Raw genomic sequence first — 16,326 nt, forward strand, 5'->3', positions numbered from 1 at the left:
AAAATTCTCAAAAAACGGGTGATTTTTTGTCATTAATTGTGTTTAAATATCATGAATGATTTTTTAACGAACCTTGTTTGATTAATATTGTATATGTTACGTCCCAAGCCCGATCTTGTACGGAGTGGAGCTTCGCGTACAATGAATTTGTACGAAGTCCGATCTGTACAAGCCATTTTGTACGGAGTCGAGCTTCGTACAATGAATTTGTACGAAGTCCGATCTGTACAAGCCATTTTGTACGGAGTCGAGCTTCGTACAATGAATTTGTACGAAGTCCGATCTGTACAAGCCATTTTGTACGGAGTCGAGATTGGCGGACTTCGGACACAGATGATTGTACGAAGTCGACTCTGTACAACGCTGGTTGTACGGAGTCGGAGCATCGATACTCACTCGGTAATGAGCGCGTTATTCCGAAGTAGTACACGCAACCTAACCCAACCTAACCTAACCTAACAATAGATGGTAGCCAACTAGCCGGAGAACATACTTTCAATCACAATAACCACGTTTGTGTTTACTAACATCTTAATAGCGCGCTCATTACCGAGTGAGTATCGATGCTCCGACTCCGTACAACCAGCGTTGTACAGAGTCGACTTCGTACAATCATCTATGTCCGAAGTCCGCCAATCTCGACTCCGTACAAAATGGCTTGTACAGATCGGACTTCGTACAAATTCATTGTACGAAGCTCGACTCCGAACAAGATCGGGCTTGGGACGTAACATATATATCGATTAGGTATTTGCATGAAAATTGATTTAAAATTTCATACAAATGGTAACATGAATAACACTTTTCAGTTTTGTTGTTTATTTATTCACTAAGTTTGTGTACCTCAAACCGGTGGTAATATTCAAATTCAAATATTACCAATATATCACAACTCATACAATTAGACTATCTAACATATGTTTGCATAGACGGTCGTATTAAAAACACCTTACGATGGCTTTCCTAATTGAATATATTCCTAAAACTGTACCTTAAATTCATTCTTTAGTTTTTCAAGTAAATCTGTCAGCAAAACTTATTATTTATATAGAAATATGGAACGAGGAAAAGCATAAGGAGTGATTTAAAACATGCTCAAATTATCAATGTTTTTATTAAACTTGATAATAACAATAATCAAATCGTTCTGTAGTCAGATTAGCTATTAGAATTGTAAGCATCATAATTCTCATATATGTTCAAAATTTATAATTCGAGTAAATATCAAGGAAAATTAAACTAAGTATATCTATTGATCAATATTAGATCACATGTAATCTTCATCCGTCATTTCGTCCAAGTCATCGTAGTCATCAATATCACTGCTGGAGACTTCATATTTGAGATGTTCTTCAGCAACATCATCTTTGAACTCTTCAATATCATCGTTATTCTGTTGTGTAGGTATGAGTGTGCTAGTTTCCAAGGAAATTGTATTCGAATTTTTGCTATTAGTTATAGGTGGTTTGACAATTCCTTCTAACACCTTTTTGTGATGAATAAATTGATGCTTATCTCTGGATCTTTTTTTCAGTAGAGCAGTATCAAAATCGAATTTTGGTGGACTGAAACGTATAAATCCTTTTATATTTCGGTTTAATCATTATAGCAATAGTACAAGAAAATGATTCAATTATTTATAAAATTCATTATTCATATAAAAATCGTATGGAATTCGAATATATATATATATATATATATATATATATATATATATATATTCTAGTATCAAATAGCTGAAGTTAATTTATATTTTCATAACATATTGTGTGGTGCACCCAGAAGAAACATTTCATTTACCAATTTTTTATTGATCCTAAAGCCATCAATAATGAAGTGATAATATTTGCATCAAAATAACATGAAGAAAAAGTGTGTTTGGAGGCCGTTATTTCAGTATTATCATCACAAAAGACAATTTCGGGTAGGATGAACTGTGACATCTCGACAGGCCACAATATTCTTTCGTCAAAATAGCTAATAATTCTTATGTTAACATAATTAGTCAAATAATATTTGTATTATTCCTAAACAGTTTGCCTTAGGATAAGATTAAAAGAAAAACTGTTTTCATTTGTGAATATGTCAAAGTTAAAATTTTGATATTGCTCATAATATGGAAATGAAGTTCAAACATCATTTCTTCACGAGAAATGTCACTGATTACATCTTCATAATGTAAGTCTATAACTTTTTTACTAATAACGTGCATAGCAAAGTCGAATTAAAATAAAATTATGCGAAAAAATACTGACATAACTTTATGTATATTTGAACCTCGCATAGTTCTGTGAAGGTTATTGTCACATTAATTTTAGTATAGCGTAGTTATTTCAACAAGACTACGAAAACTCACGTTTCACCATTGATGAAAACTTTATTTTGCACATGAACAATATCATGCTTCAAATCGGCAAGCATTAACAAAAAAAAATCGATTGACCATCGTTCACCTCTTGGACCTTTGGGACCTCTGTCACCTCGGTCTCCTTTTGGTCCTTGCGCACCAGGCGCCCCAATTTGACCCTAAAATCAGATAATTGGATAAATTCTATGGTTTATTGTATTGATACGATTCTGGTTATTTTAATATAACTACTATCGATAAATAGCATGATTTGAGTAATAATATAGGAGGTAACACAAGTTTAGTCAAATCATGACTATTTTTGCGAAGATCAACATTTGGAGCAACGTCTAATATACACGTTTATTTTTACATGTTGTAATTACTGAGTATGACAATTGTGAAAAATAATTTTAGTGCTTATGAATGGTTAATTTTTGGTGTAGTATCTCAGAAGGATCCAACTCATTTCCCTACATAAAATGAATATTTTCCTTTAAGGCATTCCTGATAAATGAATAGAAGGTACCTATTTCTTGATGTGTGGGCCCTCAATCTGTTCCACAAATCGATATCCAAACTACTACACTTGCAATTAAATCTCCATCCGTAGACATATTGATATTGCCACAAACACTCATTAAAACTATTTGTATTCAATCATGATAATTGAAAATTGAATGCAATATCTACTTACTTGTGGACCACGTTTGCACACACATTGCGTATTATCATTATCTGCTTGCGGTACATACGCATCTACAACTGAATATGTATAATCCAAATTTGAATTTATGTTATTTGAAGAAATATCTGGACCTAAAAAATACAAAAAAATGACCAAATGAAACCAAAACTCAGTGAAATTATATATGCATTTTATATTCCAGGTGTTTGTTCATTGTTAATGTACAGAGTATATACAGTATATACAGGGTGCGCAGCAAATAAAAGAAGTCAAAATAATGTTGGAAGTTCCGCTAAATCTTTGTCATAATCCCGTTTTGGAGTTCTATTTGAATATTTTAATTCAAAAACTATGGATTTTCCAATTAATTGATGAAAAGAAACTCTTTGAGAGAAATTTAATTTTTCAGTTTGAAATCTGTTTGGAAACATTTAGAAAAAATAGACATGGAATTTTCAATATACTAAGGCAGGTGAATAAGTTTCTCCATTTTTTTTGCAATGTTTTTTTATTGGTCAAATACGGTCGTTTTCTCTAATCCTCATTAAATCAACCCAATAATTTCACATACTATGAATTATTGATTGTTTTGCCCTTTGGAAGGCAGTCAAAGTGCAAAAATTTATCTACGAGTATATCAGGATCCAAAAAAGACAAAAAATCCTGTGAAATTGTAATACGATTGCATTTGGGGTCAACTGTTAGTAAACGCGACACCCACCCCCTTTTAGTCAATAAATATTAAAGATTCAAAACAACATATTTCCCCTACCTAATGTTTGAGCTAGTAACTATTCACTTCAAGACATTTTTTTAGTCTATGGAGAAGAATTATTCATACTATGAATAGCAATGCTTCCCAACTTTGTGTTTTGGTAAATTCCTTTGCCATATTCATTTTTTTATATTTCTTTAACTTCTTGTTTCTTAGTTTATTTTGTATTTTTATATGCCATTGATATTTCATATATTATTTGCTTTGTTTTACCATTCTATTTATTGATGTTTTATTATTTGTTGTTTTGTCAGATAATTCTTTTCCCAATTTTCTCACGTCGAAGGTCCACTATTTTCTATATTCCTTCACTTTTGAAAATATCAAATTTGTAATTGTAAAAAAATCTGGAATTAGAAGTTGTGGGTTTTAGATGACGCTGAGCTCAAATGTGGTTTTGTCCTTATTAACACCGGGTATACCGGAGATAGATGTCAACTTTTTTATTTTCATTTAATTATCGAATACTATATAAAATCTTAGATAACATTTGTGTATAGTGCTCTACACCAAAATAAAGTGTTTTTGATATAGGTATTTGTTTGTTTGAAAAAACTCTATTTCTCATTGAATAACGATGTTTCCATCAATAACAAATCTAGTGTATAACTTTTTATTATGTATGAATTTAATCTGAGAGCAGAGAAGTCGATCGAATACAACGAACCAGCCTACATATGTTTCATAGATCTGCAAAAAGCATTTGACCGAGTTCAGTTAGAGGACGACAAACAAGTACCTCATACCTCAATCAAAGTCATAAAGAATCTATACAGCGCGAACAAAATACAAGTCAAGATCGAAGGAGAGCTCACCGAACCAATCCCTGTGAAAAGAGGAAAACGACAGGTCAACTCACTGAGTCCACTCCTTTTCAACATAATTTTGGATGATAATGAAGCAAGTACGCAGATTGAATAGTTACAAAATGTGTGAACGCAATATTACAATCCTGTGCTATGCTTACGATGCTATGCTGGCTGCAGAAAAACGAAGATGACCTCCAAAGGCTGCTATATCGCTTTAATTGCGTAGCAAATCTCTAAATATGATGGTTTCTGGCTCCAAAACAAAAAGCTTGACAACATCAAAAATACCTCTTAGATGCAAGTTGGTCGTAGACGACAAAATAATCCAGCAAGAAATGAAATTCAAATATCTGGGTATAGAACTATCCGGATATGGTGATATTGAGGCAGAGGTAAGGCAACAAACAATAAAAGAAGCAAGAGCAGCCGGATGTCTGAACAACACTATATGAAAAACAAATAGATAAGTATTGAGGCCAAGTCAAGAACCTACAAAACTGCAATCAGACCCATAATGACGTACACAGAAGAAACTTGGCCTGATACAACAAAAACAAAAAGGCTCCTGGAGACAAACGCTCCTAGACAGGGAACGTAGTGACGACATAAGGCAACAATGCAGAGTGGAAAATATTAACGAATGAGTACTGAGCAGAAAGCGCGAATGGGACGAACACAAAGATAGAATCACCGAGGAAAGAATAGTAAGGATAGCACGAGACAACTCGCCAGTGGGGAGAAGAAGTATATGAAGTAATAATCTTACCATCAATTGAGGCAATAGGCATGCTGCGAAAAATGAACCTGCAATCTGCTTAAAATGGAATAGGAAGAAGAAAAATTTAATCAGATAATACACAAATAAAAATAACTAGATGTAATATTAAACCAAATTTCAATTAAATATTTAAAAGTCGCATAATCTTGAAATTTATGGATAATTTTTATTAAGTAATTCTGGAACTATAGATAGGAAATTAAAAGCTAGCGAGATTCACTACATCATTTCTTCCTTTGTCTTAATAGGTTTGGAAAAAACCAGATCTGAACAACAAAACAGTCCCTGATTGGCAAACATGCCTTAGACTTGCTGAACAACACGATCAAAGTTACGAGGAAGTTTATATAATCAAGCAATATTATATAATTATAAGTTCCCTTGATTTTATAATCTGATACCATTTTTTAACGTCAATTGTGAACCTCTGATACAACGTTGTGCTGTTGCTTTGTAGTAATTAATATTGGCTGTTGTCACTTTTGCATAAAATTTTCATCTTACATCAACAGTTCAATTGATATAAAATAAGTAATATCGAAAAGATTCTCCGAATTGAAGTTTCTGACAATTAAAAATATTTTCACCTGGAAAACCACGAGGTCCGGGAGGTCCTGGAGGTCCTGGTGGTCCAACAGGACCAGGTGGTCCAGACGCATAACTGGATAACCTTATTGCTGTACTTAAAGCTGCAACCTGAAAAATTTGTTTTTCAAAATATTGTAGCCATTGTCCTACCATGAAATCCACTACTCACATATTTATACATTTTTAAGAATAATAAAATATTAAATATTATTGTGAATCATTTCAATCATTTTAACAAAGCTGAAATGTCATACAAAACTAGAGTCAATTTTCTTCAATGTTCTACTCTTGGCTAAACAATGCACTTATTCCAAATCAAATCCTTGGCTTGGAGCATTGTTATAAGGCAACTTTCTGTTCTAATTTATCGTAATTATCAAGTAAGGTGACGAAATATTTCCTTTAATTTGATTAAAATGGTTTGCATACGAGATTTTAAGTCCTTCATTAGTCAATCTATCGAATGAGTCTGTACACTTTTTGCACTTTTTTATTTGCTTTTGAGGTCAAAATGTTATTAATCCTTAGGGATCCTTATGAATTTGTGAGAGATTTAATAAATTTCGTATAAATCCACTATTCCGTATCATTATTAGCAACCCGGCAGATCTGTATAGTTGACAACTTCAATGTTTGAGAAAAATTTGGACACAAACATCAACCTAAAATGGAAACCAATGGCAATACAGTAGCAATAACCTTTTATCACCGGCACTGCAAGATATTGAAGAAGAAAGTAAGTAAAACGGTAAGTAGGTATCGATTCCTTTATCCTTTTGAAGCAAATCATATCATCTTATAATAATTTGCCTATTCCTATATTCTTCTGGTATTTTTTTGGATTTATAATGCCTGAAAGGTCCAAAACGTAGTCGATTGACGAAATCAAATCTAAAGTACAGTGAAAAACAATCCACTATGAAAGAAAAACTAATTGATTCAAAAAAACCATTCGTAGTTTTTTAATGTAGTCAGAATATATAGGAGTAAATCGAATTAATGAATATATATTAGCAAACTTCAAATCTTCAATAGGCAGAAAGAAAACAATTGGAATAATTATATTTTAAAAATTTGGTTTTATTATATACTATTACAATTATTCCTTTTAATTGAAGTACTGCAATAGATGAGGATATTAATGATAATTAAATAATCGTCAACAAACAATTCGACAAATACAATTAGGTCGCAATTACAAAGATTGGCCACCTCCGAAGTATCATGAGTTTTACCCCTTCACAAAGTGTTTGAGGAAAACAATCAAACCACTACATTGCATGTTGTTTTAGATTGGTCGTCTTGAAAAAGTGTATTCCGAATTATTGTGCAATTCGTTTGTCCTACTATTCAAAATAAATTCTACCATAAACGACAATACCAAGTCATTGCATATGCGGACATTAAAAATAGATAGTTTCTCGTAGACTCCTCAAAACAATCATACTAAAATTAGCCTTGAAAAGTTCCTATTATGTACATCTTTTTTCAGGTTGTTTTCCATAGTGGACATCTAATAGCGAACTTTTCTTGAATATATGCTTCTCATATCGATTTACTCAAATCTACATAAGTCACCTTCCTTCAAAACTTCGGGCTTTTGGAGCCTTCTATTATTATTCCAAAAATAATTTTACAACCACTATGGACAATAAGAACCTATTGGAGTCACTCCTCACTGTCAGATACGTGGGAGAGATTTTACGATTGTATGTTCGTAGTGTTTATGGAAATGTATGTGCAAAAACCAAAGTATCCATCTCGAAAACTGTCATTGTACTCAGACTGGAACTTTGTTCAGCACAACTCCGAGCTATTTCGAAAAGTGGCCTAATTATGAAGGCAACGATTTCCAAATTATTCTTATGGAGTACTTACAGAATTTGCGTATCCTGGATAAAAACTTTGCTCCATGTACATTTGTTCAGAATCACGTTGTACGAGATATATTAACAAGAGAAATAAGCTCTGGTGAGTTGAAACCTTTGTGGTGGTCAAGTCTAGATACGCACAAGAAAAATTGTCAAAATCTGCAATCCATTTTAGAGATATCTAAGCAGAATCGCGAAACCTAAAGGTTGTTTGTCACATCATACAATTATTGTATGACCCAATTAAAATTGGAAGTGATGGCAGAAAAATTGATTTATAGCATAGTAATTTATTTAGATCAAATGTTAAATATGACAATTCTATTACGAATATTTCAAAAAGTTTTGCAATAAAAGATATCGCTCCTATAAAACAACAAAATATTTTTGATCGGAAAAACATTTTATCAGTTATATTACCAGAAATTCCCGTCAATAGCCTACCTTTTCATATAATAAATCCAACTGATTCTGTAACTTAACCACACTGTCACAATTAGCATAGCACACATCCATATAGACAGCTTGTTGTGATGGATCTAAATTATTATCAGGGTTTTCAGGAATGCATGTCCTGTTATCATTCCTTAATTTGAATCCTTGGTTACAATCGCATCTATAACTGCCCTGTTCATTTATACAAATTTGTTGACAACCTCCATTATTATCTAGACATTCATCAATATCTGAAAATGTATAAAGGAATGCTTAACAATAATTTATTCAACATAAGCGGAGCATAAAAATGCAGGGCAACTCATCAAAAACTGTTAATATTACAGCTAGAAAATCTAGAGCCAATAAGTGATATATGCCCCTTTCAAGAAAAGTACGGAATCGGCAAAGGGGGTTTATATTCCTACATCCTACGGCACTGGAGTGACTGAAATTTCAATAGATTTCGATTCTCCAAAACTTTTCATGTGAATGAAATATTCTTTCTTTGTGCCGATTTAGACAAGATTTTGTAAGGCAGGTACACTTGAACAGCTTTGAGGGGATCATTGCTACTTTTTATAAGACGTGATTTAGGGTTGATGCAGATGAGATCCTTACCCAATTTCGTGATACTGCTGAGGATTTGTTAAATTAAATAAATAATTCCTTTGATTTCATTGCAGATCAGGCACAAATATTTTTCTGAATCAGGAAATGTTATATAAAAAGAATAAACAAACAAACGACGTCGCATAAGAACATTATTGAGTATTTGCTATAAACAGTTTCCATTCAAATGACAATTAAAATATTCGCTTTTCATTTGAAATAATATATACGACAAGTTTATATCCAAATAGTAAAACTTTATATGAACACTGCTCCTCAAAATTAAATGTTATCTGTTATTATGTAACTGATTGTTTCTCTACGTGGGAACGGCTACCACATTAAAATAAAAAAAAATGATAATTAGTATTCGAATAACATTAAATTCAGATTTAGAAAAGCATAATATGAGTAGGTGTAGTCTCATGCTGAAGAAAACTAATAATAAACTGATCGGAACTGAATTAACAATAACTGTAATACTTCTCGTAGTGGTAATGTAACGATATGCATTAGGTGTGAAAAACAGAGGGTAGATGAGATGCAACTAGGTTTCCATCTGCTACGGATTTCCAGTAAATTTAAATCCTAATAAACTATTTTTAGGTTAAAGGAACAAAAATTACAAATACCGCAAAACTTTATTATAGCCATATAAGAAAAATTTTTAAAGTTCTACAAATCAAAAACAACTAAAACAAGCCGACAGCTGATCCCATCGACAAATACCCACTTCCATACCAAATGGCTGTAACCCGATTAATTCCATCAGTTTGTAAGCCACAATGAACATTCAGATCATAATCGGGTTAACTTGATCATAGTTTCAGAAGAACTCTATTCATTTTGATTTTACCTTTGACCATAAACATAGTTAAATGAACAGCTACTCTTCCTATTCTCCTTGGTAAAAGGAAAGTGGCAAAACATCGCTTGGGATTAACATCAACCGGTAAGGATTTTTGATTCGCTTTCTTAAAAATGGGAGATAAATAGTTCAAAGAATCGGTTCTTCGAAAAGAATAGAAATGATTTTTTTTTTTTTTTAAATAGAGATAATCAAAATTGTTAGTCGAATCGTATAACAGAAACACAAATCATGTTCAATCCATAAAAGCATGCTTTACGATTCTTTTAGAATCATTAAAAGCAACCAATGAAATATAGAATCGTATATAGCTAATTTTGACGTTATTTCTTCTCGGTGTTCTCCCACTTTCTCAGACAAAGTAACAGACCTTGGTACTGCGTAGTCTAAGGGTTTCAGGCTTTACCTAAATATGATAAATAGCGGAGCGGCATTATCAAGCTTCAATAAATTTTGAAGATCTGTAGTTATGTTCTATAGTCTAAAATCTAGTACACTAATAATATATATACTGAACATTAGGAAACATTATTTCAGCTCAATGAAGAGATAACAAATAACAAGTATTTATTCTCGCTGTAGAATTAAAAATTCGCTTCTCATCCCTGTGTGCAGAACTAAAGTGCATCGTCCTCTTCGGTTCACATTCGCGTGCATGAGGCAAACTCAATTATCCATCTAGTAACCTAGCAACGATTTGACCATCAAAGTGTCAAGGTAACTTAAAACACGTGACTATACTACGCCTACTAAAGCTAAAGAGAAGTATGAGAAAAGATATAATCAATTTATATTGAAGCAAAATAGCGAACTTTATATCCTGCAGTGAGAACACACCATGAGAGTAAAGTAACGTGCTCGCGGGCAAGAATGCCCTACTTTTTTCCTTGGTATGTGATATACTATCTAAATATACAAAATGTTACCTAAACAAACGGGCTTTTTATTATTTCTCTGATTCTCGGGACTAAATTTATATCCATGATGACATGTGCAGATAATTCTTTGCAAATAAATTGTGCAACGCTGCTCACACACATTCAAAGAACAGAGATCTTGACTTTTATGTAGACATCTGAAATATTAAAATGAAACTATTAAATCGAAATATGATTCATATTTTAAAAATAAATAGTAAAATTCAAAAATAAGTGAAGAAATTGTAAAATTCCATACTAGAAATAGCAAATGATTAAGTCCTAACCTTCACTCACAGTTATCGAAATTTACTTATTTACGAAAATATCAAATAATATATTACTTATATTAGTACTTTCAAAGAGATCTATAGTTGGAAGAAACAAATTCAAGTGAACTCAGCAATTTGATTTTATTCAATAAAGATCCTGTTACAAAGGATACCTTCCCAAACTTTCACTTTCTGTAGTTACTGTGAAGTTAATTCAACTGTAATACTTTCCACAGCATTTCGTGAAATATTTCCATTTAGTATCCGACACGAAGTGATGTAGAGAGTTTAGCAGTGAAAATGTCTAAAACTTCTTATCTGCTTGTACCGCTTTATCCAAAATGTTGCGATTTCTTTTGTTACAAACGGGACTATTTTCACTTAGCCAGTTATTCAATGACATATTTTTAATTTAATTTACTAATTGCCTAGTTGACTGGAACTTCTATTTAAGCTGCTTCCAGGCATATTTAATTTAAATTACTATTCTAAAATTCCATTGCTGACGCTTTGTTGCGACTCCGCATTTCTTATAAAAGAATTTGTGTGGGAAACGATAAAAAAATAATATTCATTTTATCAAAATTATATTATAAAGTGCATAGGATACGTTAAGACAATTTTCACCAAATACCTTTCGGACTGCTAGTTACTTTAGAAAAGTGAAAATATTGTCATTAACTCCACCTTCAAAGGGAATCAGAATCAATCCAAAAAAATTAACAAGTAATTACTTGATAATAGTTCAATAAAGGCATTCAACTATTGTTTATCAAGGGATATAAACGACACGAATAATTATCTCGGAATATATAATCCAATTTCTTCATGCATATCGGTAATATAATAAACATTCTACAATCTAACTTGAGCATGCCAGTTTCCCTTCAAATATCATGCGAAAATCATACTTAAGCATATACTTTTGTTTAAACAAACTCACCTGCCTGAAATATACACATAATCGGGGCAGCAATGTCTTCGAAGACAATCTACCCACTCTCCTTTTTCGTTACATTTATATTTTGTAGTTATTACATTAGTTGACGGACAGGTCAATGTGTCTGTACTAGAAAATAAATTTCAATTTCTCAAATTGAGACGAAAAAACATCAAATTTTTCTCTAAACTCATCATTAGAGACTATTACTAATACAGCTTCTGTGATGAATCCAAGGCCATAGAAAATTATTGAGAGTTTCGAATTTAAAACATTAATTGAATATTCAAGAACACTCCAGGACATTTAATAGCTCATAGGCAAAGGCTAAATTATAGAAGATATGAAAATAAACCTAACCGGACAGAACTTTCAATTGTACACTCATTGACCGCTCTTCGACTGCAGGAAAATATTCACCGGGCTTAATTGCGAACAAAAATTAGTCCATGGTAGCCATATCTCACGTAGACAACTCCCGAACAAGAGCTTTGTATTAATATTTCATAGATTACTCCGGAGACAGAAAAAACATACCATAGTTATTAGTAACTAATGAGGTGGTGGTGAATAGAAGAATGAATCCTTTGAGAAGAAGTTGGATAAAAGGAAAAATGCTGGCCAGTTTTGTATCACAAACGGGCTTCTGAAATAAATTGGAAAAGTTGTATATGGTAACTTGATTCATAAGAACATGTCCACTCTAAAAATTTAATTAAATTAATATTAATATTATCGATAAGAATAGTTTTTGTCAATAGGTTGATAAGAAACATTAGATCCAACAAATTTATTTACGGTTTAGTAACCTAAAAAAAGTAATCGAACGCATTCAACTCCAGGACATTATATATCGTATTTACATGAGAAAGTTTCTTTACAACCTAATCATAAAAACCATATTCGCGTCAGCATTTATAATTATCTTATCGAATTAATGTCTTGTCTAATACCTGGTAGAGCAAGATATTTGACAAGGAGACTCCCTAATCCCATTTCTTTTTAATATAATCATGGACGAAATTGCATGCTCTGATTGGATACCGGATAGGCGATAAAGTTTGCGAGCCTTATCGCAGAAAATGGAGAAAACATACAGAGGTTTTTAAAAACGTTCAATCAGGCAGCCAAATCGCTCGACATGAGGATATCAACATCTAAAAACGAACGGTTTGCAATGCAAATAACTGGACATAGATACGGAAATGTGGACACCGAAGCCAAGTTCGCAAACACACCAAAACGGCCACTAGAGTGTCTCAACAATTAAATTTGATGCAATAAACACATTCAAAATAAAACAAACGCCAAAATTTATGAGGCAATAAATGGACGGGTGTGATTGAGACATTTGATCAACAGGGACCAAAGCGAGACAATTAGAGAAACATGCAGTAATATGGATGAAGTAATAAAATAATAAAGATAGTAAATTGAAAGATTGAATGAAACAGAATCATTGCCAAATGGACGAATTTTTGTATATTTATGAATGTGGTTTGAAAAATTTTGACAATATTCTCAAAAGGTTAATGTACAACATGCTACAAATGAACGTACATTATTTTCACAATACTACAAATGAGGTTTTTCAGAATACCTTGACCTGCTTCTCGAATATAAAACGTTTTAGCATCAAATACCTATTAGAGAAGTTTAGAAAATCTCGTAATAAACTGGAGTGTCTAGATTTACGATTTACCTTTCGCCTAGCTCTATATCGTATAAATTGTCTAAGTATAATCCATGTTCAGGTAGTTCTGTTATTTCATCATTCCATCCAGGTAATATAATGATTAGAACAATAAAGGCTACTGGAACATATAGTTTTTTAGGACTCAATAAAATGGTACGTATCATAACTTTTATGAAAAATCAGCTCTAATAATTGTTGTCGACCTGAAAATTAGAAAATTCAAAGACTTAAAGAAAAGTCGAAACGTAAAAATTTATCTTTCTTTTAAAAACTATCAATTTATTGGGAACGTGGCAAGGAAATACCAAAGTGGACTAACTTCAATATATTTTCCGAGCTCTCGAAACAACACTGACCGTGATTATTAAAAAGGGATAAAGGAAAGGAACTCTACAAATTTAGGCTGAAAAGTGGTTGTAATAAGGTTTATTTATTCGATATAAATCTCCAACTCCCCAAACAAATAACTGATTTCCTGTAATCGTCAACGTACTTCAAAATTGTCTTGAGAGAAGTACAGGCGAACATTCAAGTCCTTTACGAGTTATGAGTTAATTCTTTTTCACCATTGTCGTCACATCCGGAAAGTTAATATAGGTATGAATAAATCAAACAACACTAGTTTTCCTCTATGATATTTATTCGAATGCCTCTTTTTCACTTGACTAATCACAAGGTAAATATGGCTCAAAGCACTAAATATCAATCTCACAAAAGATGAGAAAATGTAATACCTTACAACAATACAATGCACCTGGTATAGAAAAAAAGAGGCAAATAAAGCTAATCAAATGAGGTGAGTCCGACAAGGATAAAAATATTATAAGTATCACTTCACCAGATAATTTACAATAAAGTAAGAACAATATTTGAAGTAATGTATTATGATTTTGTCAGTTGTAAATTGATGGTATTGGTGACAATATCAACAAATAGAAAGATAATTATAGATTCTTATTCATATAGTCAAGATTTTCATCTACAGACACAATTTTGAAACTACACTTAGTTTTTCTTTCGGGCTAACAAAAAGGGAAACTTGTAGTGTCTGTGATGCTGGTTAAGAGTTTTTAGAGTGATTAGAAAACTTTAATTAGCATGTAGGTCACAATAATTAGACCCAAGATATCTTGCCATCCATAAAAATTATGCTACGGATCTTTAACATTTCATGAAAACATCTGATTAAAATTGTTGAAAACCCGAAATAAGAAAAAAATTAATTTTCCATTTAACTTCTTGTTCCTCTTGATCATTAACTAGTTTTAGATTTAATACAATTTTTAAAAGAATTTCTTTATTTTATAATGAACTTTCATTTAGAATATAAAGTCAATTACTAGACTTTTAAGTTGGATTTATAAACTCTTGTGTTCGCGCCCGTGCTGTCGATCTCGTTGGCGTTATGTTCGACTTCCCGTTGACTAGGTGTTGGAACGCCAGCGCAGCCGTTTGAGTTTATATATCACACTTTGTGATCTCTTCAACTTTTGTTGCATACAAACGAGGGCGCCAACGCAGGTGCGAGCGTGAAAATTCATAATTTGATTCTCACGCTCGCGCCCTCATTCTAGTTCAACATAAATGAAACAGATTACTAAGTATTATTCATAAACATAAACGCCGCGCTCGCGTTCCAGCGCCTAGCCAACGTCAACTCGAACCTAACGCCAACGAGAGCGACAACATGGGTGCAACATTAGCTATTTATACATCTAACTTTAGCCCATTACTATGTATGATTCGGATTTGTTGGATGGAGGTATTATAAAATCAAAATCTAAACTTTCTGAGATGTTTTACAATTTCATTGATAAGGGCATTTATGAAAAAAATTATATTATGTTCAACATGCATTACTAAACAAAATTGAATGATAATACGAAAAATTTAGTCCGATCTTCAACTATAATCCTTCCTTATCAAGAACTTCGTTACTAATTACAACCAAAGAGACCAAAACTTGAAGCTCAATATGTAAAAAAATACTAAGATTCCTGGGATTGTAAGGATATTACTAAAATCGATTATTTATCTCAACAGTGATGCAACCGTTGAAAACTGGGTTATGGTTCATCGAATATAATCTGACTCTACGTTATTTCATAAAGTATCAATTCTGTAATAAAAAATATAGATAACATCAAACTAATGACAAAACAAAAAAAAATTCGCCGATTCATATATAATTTATTACAGAAACAATATGTATCTGAAAATAAATTCATCCTTTTTTTATTCAATGTAGCCAGTTTTTACTTACGTTTTTCTCACTGTCACACTGTACAACTATAAAAACTCTAATTGACTGAACAATAACATAGTTGTTTTAATTAGAGCATCGTCTTTGGAAAGTAAAATGCTACTACTCTTTATACTTGAATATTGTTTCAATTACTTAATATTTGCTTAATTAATTGAGAATGTCAAACATCTATATTGGTGATTTCTGGTATTATTATACGATAAATGTATGAATTTACATGTACTGTAGTCATTTAGGAAGATTTTAGGAGATACTATATGTTACAGTTAGAGCAACATGACATCAGTGTTTCACTCAGAACGACTGATATACTGATCTTGATTTTTGATAATGTATGGATGAAATTGCCAAACTATTAAGAACCTCAACCTTTCAATTATAATCACATCAATATAAGATGAAAGTAAGTGATTTGATACATTAATGTTAAGAGACACTTGGACTCGCTTAACTATGACGTTAGT

The 16,326-nt window shown here is 32.1% G+C and overlaps 1 protein-coding gene across 1 annotated transcript; it reads right to left on the reverse strand.

The window, feature by feature from the left end:
* Positions 1–1,095: 1,095 nt before the first annotated feature.
* LOC130449304 (collagen and calcium-binding EGF domain-containing protein 1-like) lies at positions 1,096–16,060 on the reverse strand. The gene is made up of 9 exons (XM_056787036.1): positions 15,860–16,060; positions 13,603–13,799; positions 11,904–12,029; positions 10,698–10,846; positions 8,301–8,542; positions 5,985–6,093; positions 3,045–3,166; positions 2,357–2,526; positions 1,096–1,565 (listed from the first exon to the last, which is right to left on the reverse strand). The coding sequence occupies exons 2-9, from the start codon at positions 13,758–13,760 to the stop codon at positions 1,268–1,270; spliced, it is 1,374 nt and encodes a 457-aa protein (XP_056643014.1). The 5' UTR covers positions 13,761–13,799; positions 15,860–16,060; the 3' UTR covers positions 1,096–1,267.
* Between the last annotated feature and the right edge of the window lie 266 nt (positions 16,061–16,326).

The sequence above is a fragment of the Diorhabda sublineata genome, chromosome 10 (genome assembly GCF_026230105.1).
Source record: "Diorhabda sublineata isolate icDioSubl1.1 chromosome 10, icDioSubl1.1, whole genome shotgun sequence".
Lineage (NCBI taxonomy): Eukaryota > Metazoa > Arthropoda > Insecta > Coleoptera > Chrysomelidae > Diorhabda > Diorhabda sublineata.

Excerpts from the sequence above, each read along its gene's own strand:
- LOC130449304 (XM_056787036.1), bottom strand. The coding sequence starts at position 13,760 with ATGATACGTACCATTTTATTGAGTCCTAAAAAACTATATGTTCCAGTA. Across the intron at positions 6,094-8,300 it reads TGGATTTATTATATGAAAAG|GTTGCAGCTTTAAGTACAGC; the intron begins GTAGGCTATTGA and ends CAAATTTTTCAG. Across the intron at positions 2,527-3,044 it reads TGTGCAAACGTGGTCCACAA|GGTCAAATTGGGGCGCCTGG; the intron begins GTAAGTAGATAT and ends ATCTGATTTTAG.